This window comes from Lupinus angustifolius, chromosome LG08, assembly GCF_001865875.1.
Source record: "Lupinus angustifolius cultivar Tanjil chromosome LG08, LupAngTanjil_v1.0, whole genome shotgun sequence".
NCBI lineage: Eukaryota > Viridiplantae > Streptophyta > Magnoliopsida > Fabales > Fabaceae > Lupinus > Lupinus angustifolius.
In genome coordinates this window covers 25,508,052-25,516,267 of record NC_032016.1, presented here as the reverse complement: position 1 = coordinate 25,516,267, position 8,216 = coordinate 25,508,052, and the positions used below count along the sequence as shown (strand labels likewise).

The 8,216-nt window shown below is 26.7% G+C and overlaps 1 protein-coding gene across 1 annotated transcript; it reads left to right on the top strand.

Annotated features, from left to right (window-relative positions):
- Positions 5,723-7,907, top strand: LOC109355627 (cytochrome P450 72A15-like). Its single transcript, XM_019598870.1, has 5 exons — positions 5,723-6,039; positions 6,118-6,335; positions 6,496-6,746; positions 6,833-7,211; positions 7,307-7,907. Exons 1-5 carry the CDS (start codon positions 5,757-5,759, stop codon positions 7,730-7,732), a joined length of 1,557 nt encoding a protein of 518 aa, XP_019454415.1. The 5' UTR covers positions 5,723-5,756; the 3' UTR covers positions 7,733-7,907.

Genomic DNA, 8,216 nt, shown 5'->3' with positions numbered 1-8,216 from the left:
AAAAATTAAACATCAAGAAAGAATTAATTTGTACAGTTGGATAAAATATATTGATATAATTTAACGAGATAACTTTGATATTTAGTCATTTTGAATAAGGTCTTTTTATTCTTATTTTAGTTCAGAGTCATTAAATATTGACATTATTTTCTTTAAGCAATATTAGTATTTTTCATTAATTTTAACATTAAATATAAAAAAGTGTAATTTATACATTATCACTCAACCTAAAAAATAATTAGAGTTTACATGACCAAATAGAGTTTAATACATAAGAAATAAGTAGAGTTTACATGACAAAATATTATATGTAATGTTATTTATCTCTACTACTTTTAATTTCATTTAAAAAGTTAATAATAATATCAAACCAATAGATGACGGAAAGATTTTTTTTTATATAATATTAGGATTTAGGAAAAAATACATAAAGTCCTTTAAACTTTTGTTTTTTATAAGTAGTTACGATAAACTATTTTTTCTTTATAATTATCTTTTAAACTTTATCTATCGATAATATTAGTACATGTATAAATATATTGTTAAATTACTCATAGTTAACAACAAAATTACTCCAATTAGACTAAAAACAATAGCAATCCAGGTTAGCCTATATCTAGTAAACCACCATCAAAATAAATAATTGAATTAGAAGAAAAAAATAAGTAAATTTTGAAGTTAAAAGTAGTTTATACAATATCGATACCTGAGCCCTGGATCTTGGACCCCGGACCGCAAACTATAGACCCTAGACCCTAAACCTCCCTAAACCCTAAACCTCCATAGACCCTAAACCTCCCTAAACCCGAAACCGTAAACTGTAAACCCTAGACCTTGATTTAAGATTATATTTTCATGTGTTTAATGTCATTTTGTGATGTATAAAGATTTGTATATTAATTTAAGATTATATTTTTTATTATATAGTTTAGTTTGTATTATATTGTACTTAAGACTTTCAATATGATTCATTAAAAAATTGATTCAAGATCACAACTGTAATTCAATCAAATCTTCTAAGATGGAAAATTATACAATTTAAGGTATGTTATTATTTTCATTTATTTGAGGAGAGAGATTTTATGTCTGTGCAAATTTGCTTAATTAATATTTTCACTATGTTATGAAACATTTATTGGTCAATCATTACATAACGTTATATAATATTAAAGTGCAATCATTATAATATTTGAATTGCAACAATGTAATAATATATTATCATAAAATTCAAATTATAAAAAAGAAATTGTAACCGTAGAATTGTAATCATCAAATTTATAAATTTTAATATATATGTTTGTAATTTTAAATTTTCTTCTATTAGTTCTGAAAGTACCAGCTATATTTGTAGCTAATAAATAATTTGACATTTTACACCTAATATAGAATAAGAAAATTGCTAATTCAAATATTAGTATAATTCAAATTAAAGTTATTTATGGTTCCTTAATTTTAGACATTGCTAATTATATATAAAAACATATAATCAATATTTTCTTAATTAATATTTTCATTACGTTATGAGACATTTATTTTTCATTTATGTTATTTTAAAATTTATTTAATTAATATTTTCACTATGTTACGAAACATTTATTGGTCATGTACGTTATTTTAAAATTTATTTAATATAAAATCAATAAAACTCTTAGAAAATTAACTTATTCCATACACACAGTTACAATGCAACTATTACATTAAGAAAAATTAATATGCAGTTGTTACATTATATATTATTAAAGTACAATCATTATATAACGATATATAATATAAAAGTACAATCATTATAATATTTGAATTGTAACAATGTAATAATATTTCATTATAAATATAAATTTATTACCATTTATTATATTTCTTATTGTTACTATTTGAATACAGAACGGTAATATTGCAATATTAGAATCAAATCTAAACTATAAACAAAATATGTTCATAATGAGTTTTAACATTAAGGAATACATATTTGTTATGATTTATAAGTATTTCATATTACCTATTATATAATTAAGTATTATACATATTTATAAATATTTCTGATTCCTTAATTTTAGACATTGCTCATTATAAATATAAACGTATAATCAATAATTTATTGATTAATATTTTCATTACGTTATGAAACATATTTTCATGTATGTTATTTTAAATTTTATTTATTTAATATTTTCACTATGTTATGAAACATTTATTGGTCATGTACGTTATTTTAAAATTGATTTAAGAAACATTAATATGTAGTTACAATACAGCCATTACATTAAGAAACATTAATATGTAGTTGTTACATTATATAATATTAAAGTACAATCATTATAGAACGATATATAATATAAAAGTACAATCATTATAATATTTGAATTGTAACAATATGTTTTCATAAAATTTGAATTGTAAAAAAAGACTTGTAGCCGTACAATTGAAACAAATTTTTTTTATAAATTTTAATATATATGTTTGTGATTTTAATTTTTCCTTTATTGGTTCTAAAAGTATCAACTATATTTTTAGCTAATAAATGATTTGACATTTTACAACTAAAATAAAATAGCAATCTTAAGAAAATGACTAATTCAAATATTAGTGTAATTCCAATCATAGTTATTTCTTATTCCTTAATTTTAGATCATGTTCATTATAAATATAAATTTATTACCATTTATTGTTTGAGTCACTAGATTTAACTACTGCCATTTTACCGTTGCATCGAGACTTACTCTTTTTATAAATAAATAAAAAAACTGGTTAAGTGAAGTCAGCCATATTTCAGCCCAATTCTATATTTTTCTCATTGTTTTTCACTATTTTGCTTCTGATTTGTTATGTTTACTTTTTAATTATCTAATATTACTATCAAATTCTTATGTTTTCTAAATGTTTAGGCTCTTTAATTCTGTTTTTAATCATTATTTTTTCTCTCTACAATATATGTTAATACCATGCTTTCAAATATTTTTATTACTCTCATATGAAGTTTACGAATAACATGTATGTCATTAACCATGCGACAAAAAGTTACTGTCCCGTGTAAATGCACGGGTAACTTACTAGTTTCTATTGATAACATTATCTTTTAGCTCAACTCTGAATTAACATACGAGGTTATGGGAGAAGTTAAAACTGCGCCCTAACAATGATAATGGTGAGAAGAAAAAACATATCTCGAACAAATGAAATGATAAAGTCATGTGAAATTGGATAATAGAGAAGTATCAATTTAGAATATTTAACATTTGGGTTTATGGGAGAACGTGAAAGTTACTTGGTAGAATAAATGTTTAGAATATCAGTTATTGTTAACAATCAATTGTATGGTGGTAGTTACAATATATATGTTATAAACTTTTAGTACATTAAATTGTTGAAACGTGTATTTCAATTGACATAAAACATAACTATATATAAAATTGTTATATTGAGAATTTATATGAAAGGCTCAAATCATGTAGTGGAATATGGCAAAAAATGACAATCATAAAAATATTAAATAGTAATAATATTATTCTTTATAAAAAAATGTGGGCCTACTTAAATTGGCAAACAATAGCCACCAAGCTATGAATGAGAGGATAAATGCACATAACAACTCTAAAAAAGTCATTATTAGCAAAAATATTCCTAATAATTTCATAAATCCAAATCTAACCTTGAATACATGGTGCATGATATATGAACATTAGGTATATACTTTTTTAGTAGAAAGGACAAAATTGCAATATAAAAATTACGTCTCTTGAATTACCAAAATTGTTTGTTTCCATTAATTAATCATTTGATGATATTATGTAAATAGTTGTATTCGAAAATTAAATTGATAATTTTTTAAACGACCAAATTTTTATTATTTCTCAAACTATATATTTTTGGGGACTTAACAATATGTTGTTCATAATATTAAACTAAATAAGTTATATTAGAGTAGAGTTGAAAATTATTTGACAGTATTTGAAAATAAAATTGAGTTTCTTAAAAATAATGACAATTTTTATTTAATTCTGAACGTATTCATTGAAATCTAAAGTCATTTTTAATCGATGGAATTTTGAAAACGTTATACATGCTAAATAAATTTTAAAAATAAATAGTTATGGAGTCCCAAAATATAACTTTTACGGTTTCTTGGTGTAATACAATTATCAATGAGGAAAATGAAAACTAAGCCAATGATGATTTGAACTTCCAACACTATAATTTTAAATTGAAGTGGTGAATATTAATAGTACATTATTAGCAATAATATATAAAGTATGTGATAATATAGTAGATTTGATACTTTTGATATTATATAAATCGTACATATTAACAATTATAAGTTCCAAAAAAATTATTTATTTATAAAACTACTTTTTGGAACTTATAATCATTTTCACTCTATAGAATTTTTCAAATGTTAAACATGTTAAATAAACTAGGAAAATATATTTTTGATTATCAAAATACACATGTTGACACTTACTAGGTATAATATCATTTTATATGAAGAATATTCACACAAATTATACTTTTGTTTAAAATTATTACTATTTTAATCCCAAAAGTTTAAATTTCCAAATAAAAATACCGAAAGAGAATTTGAATATCCACTTATGTGTAATTTTATTTTGAAAAGGTGACATTATCAGTAATAAAAAAATAGGTTACAGAACAATAGAGTAGATAATTATTTGATGGTATTATATATAGTAGTATTTGAAAATAAAATTGAAAATTATTTTAAAAATGACAAACTTTTTTACTTTTTCTTGAACTAGTTTTTGGAACTTAAAGTCAATTTATGTTGTTTAATTTTGAAAGTTTCAAACATGTTGAATAAACTTGATTTTTTTTTAAGTCTCAAAATTTTTTTTTTTTACATTTCCTATGTTTAATACCATTTTCAATTAGCAAAATTGACACAAATTATAATTCTTATTTAAATTATTACTATCTTGATTAAAAAAAATTAGTTTCCAAATTAAAAATGAAACTAAATTGAAGATAATTTGAATCTCCACCTGTATTATTTGTATGGGCATTTGTAGAGGGATATATATTGTATGTGGATGCCTGGAGAGGTTCTATATGGGCCACTGTGCCACGCTAAACGCGAGGAATTATTGCATCTTGCTTAGCTTTTGTGTTTTAAATAATATATCTTTGATATGGAGGATGTCATTATCAAAATATATATATAATGGGTGATAAAAAACCAATCTCTTGATACTTATGGAAATACATGTAATATGATACTTACCTCGTAAATACCGCAAATTTATAAATTTAGTTTTTAATTAATTTTTTATATATATTATAATTTTTATTATTATTTTAAAATTATATATCATATACTTTATTATTATTTTATAATAAAGTACGACTATTTAACTATATTCACAAATTTATCATATAAATATTGTATAATAGTTATTTTTATATATTAATATATAATTAAAATTCAAAATTCATTCCAAATACTCATTTATTTTTCAAACTTCCAGGCAATTTAATTTGAAGTTGAATTTGTAAAAAGTAGAATACATGGGTATATAAAAAAATGTTGATCACAGTATTATTATGTTATAATATTGAAGAATCACTCTATCATTATTATATTCCCACAATCCCACTACTAGAAATAAATAAGAAATATATTATAATAATAACTTGCGTGGGTCTCGTGGAAATGTTTTTGTTTGTTTTAGGTCACCGTGTCTGAGTGTCATATTATAATAATGATGTAGCGTGAGGTTGCTAGAGGCACATAGAAGAAGAAGAAGATGATGGAGGGATGTACTAGAATAGGTTTAAGCGGTGTGATTGGTGCGGTGGTGATATGGTGGTTATGGAAGGCACTGAATTGGGTGTGGGTGAGACCAAAGAGGATAGAGAAGCGTCTGAAGCAACAAGGTCTGAAAGGCAATTCCTACCGTCCTTTGGTTGGAGACATAAGAGATATGGTTAAGATGATCAAAGAAGCCAAATCCAAACCAATGGATCCTCACTCAAACGACATTGCACCCCGTGTTTTGCCTTTTGTTGTCCACACCATTGCAAAATACGGTGACTCACTCACTCACTCACTCTCTTTTGTTTACTTATATATTTATTATATATTAACATACATATTCATTCATACAGGGAAGAATTCATTCATGTGGCTTGGTCCAAGACCAAGGTTATTCATCATGGATCCTGACAGAATCAAAGAAATTACTAATAGAGTATATGAATTTCAAAAGCCAGAGACCAGCCCACTTTTCAAGCTTCTAGCTTCTGGATTTGCAAATTATGATGGCGACAAGTGGGCTAAACACAGAAAGATCGTCAGTCCAGCATTCAATGTTGAGAAAATGAAGGTATGTGAGTGAATGAGTGAGTGAGTGAGTGAGTGGGTGAGAGTTTCTGCTTACTACTAGTATATATTCAATGTTGAGAAAATGAAGGTATGTGAATGAATAGAATATATTATTTTCTATTCATCAGAAGATACCAACACAATTAATGTTCCACATACAGGTCTTGGTGCCCATTTTTACTGAGTGTTTCGATGAATTGGTAAAGAAATGGAAGAGTTTATTATCTTCATCTAGTGATGAGTCGTGTGAGTTAGATGTATGGCCTTTCATCCAAAACGTGTCAAGTGATGTACTCGCACGTGCAGGCTTTGGTAGTAGCTTTGAGGAAGGAAAAAGAGTATTCGAGCTTCAAAGGGAAATGCTTACACTTACAATGACACTCTTTAAGTTTGCTTTCATTCCTGGCTACAGGTAATCAAATTAACTAACACTACACACTGCTTATTCATTTAAATTATTCAGCAACGTTTCATATACTATTTGAATTGATTTGGTAGGTTTCTGCCAACATACACCAACCGGAGGATGAAAGCAATTGACCTAGAAATAAGAACAGCACTTATGAGTATCATCAATCGAAGATTGAAAGCAATAAAAGCAGGGGAGCCTACTAACAATGACTTATTAGGCATACTGTTGGAATCCAATTACAAGGAATCTGAAAAAACTAAGGGTGGAGGAATGAGCTTAAGGGAGGTTGTGGAAGAAGTGAAGCTATTTTACTTAGCAGGGCAGGAAGCTAATGCAGAATTGTTGGTTTGGACTATGTTGTTATTAAGCAAGCATCACGATTGGCAAGCAAAGGCGAGGGAGGAGGTTTTTAAAGTCTTCGGGAATGAAAAGCCAGATTATGATAAGCTAGGTCAACTTAAAATTGTAAGTTATTATAATCTCAATAACTTCATTTAATTTAATTTGGCGATAGATTCATATGCCTAGTTGTGTGTTCATAATATGAATCAAACAAACAGGTTTCAATGATTCTACAAGAGAGTCTAAGGCTATATCCACCAGTAATAATGTTGTCTCGATATCTTCGCAAAGATGCAAAACTTGGAGACCTTACAATTCCTGCAGGAGTAGAACTTATAGTACCTGTGTCAATGCTACACCAAGAAAAGGAGTTTTGGGGTGATGACGCTAGGGACTTCAAACCAGAAAGATTTTCAGAAGGAGTCTCAAAGGCAACAAATGGCAAAGTTTCATACTTGCCATTTGGGTGGGGTCCTCGACTCTGCATTGGACAAAACTTTGGCTTGTTAGAAGCTAAAATAGCTTTGTCCATCATTCTTCAACACTTCTCCTTTGACCTTTCCCCCTCCTATTCTCATGCTCCATCCTTTATTATTACTCTTCAACCTGAGCATGGGGCTCATCTTATTTTACGTAAACTCTAGAATCATGATGTTTAGTAATAATAATTGTCAAATAAATTACGCTTCTGTATTTGAAACCTGTATACAAGGTTAAGGAGTCACTTAAGTTTATTTTGCTTTCCTGCTACTTTGTTATGGAGATGAAACATATGAAGATCTACATTAATTACTAAGGGTGTGTTATTGTATTTCATCAGGATTTTATGTATCACTAAATGTTTTTTGCTCTGAAAAGATAAAGCTGCCGCACAAATTTCTATAACGGAAAATACCCCATTCTTAATATAAGCTATATAATTCTTTACTTAAAATGTTAAACATTTTGTAGCCAAAGTAACCATGTTACTGGTACTGTAATGGTAATGGTTCACCTATTTCACCCCACTCACAGAAGTACTGTTGCCATCATTGTCTCTTTTTCGAAATTAAAAGTTTTGAAGAGTGGTAAACACAAACTAAGGCCCACCTCATCAAAGAAAAGTCCCAAACCAGTACAACTGACCAA

Bases quoted from the DNA above. Each gene is read 5' to 3' on its own strand.
- LOC109355627 (XM_019598870.1), top strand. From the start codon at position 5,757: ATGATGGAGGGATGTACTAGAATAGGTTTAAGCGGTGTGATTGGTGCG. The intron at 6,336-6,495 runs GTATGTGAGTGA...TTCCACATACAG, and splicing joins TCAATGTTGAGAAAATGAAG to GTCTTGGTGCCCATTTTTAC. The intron at 6,747-6,832 runs GTAATCAAATTA...TTGATTTGGTAG, and splicing joins GCTTTCATTCCTGGCTACAG to GTTTCTGCCAACATACACCA.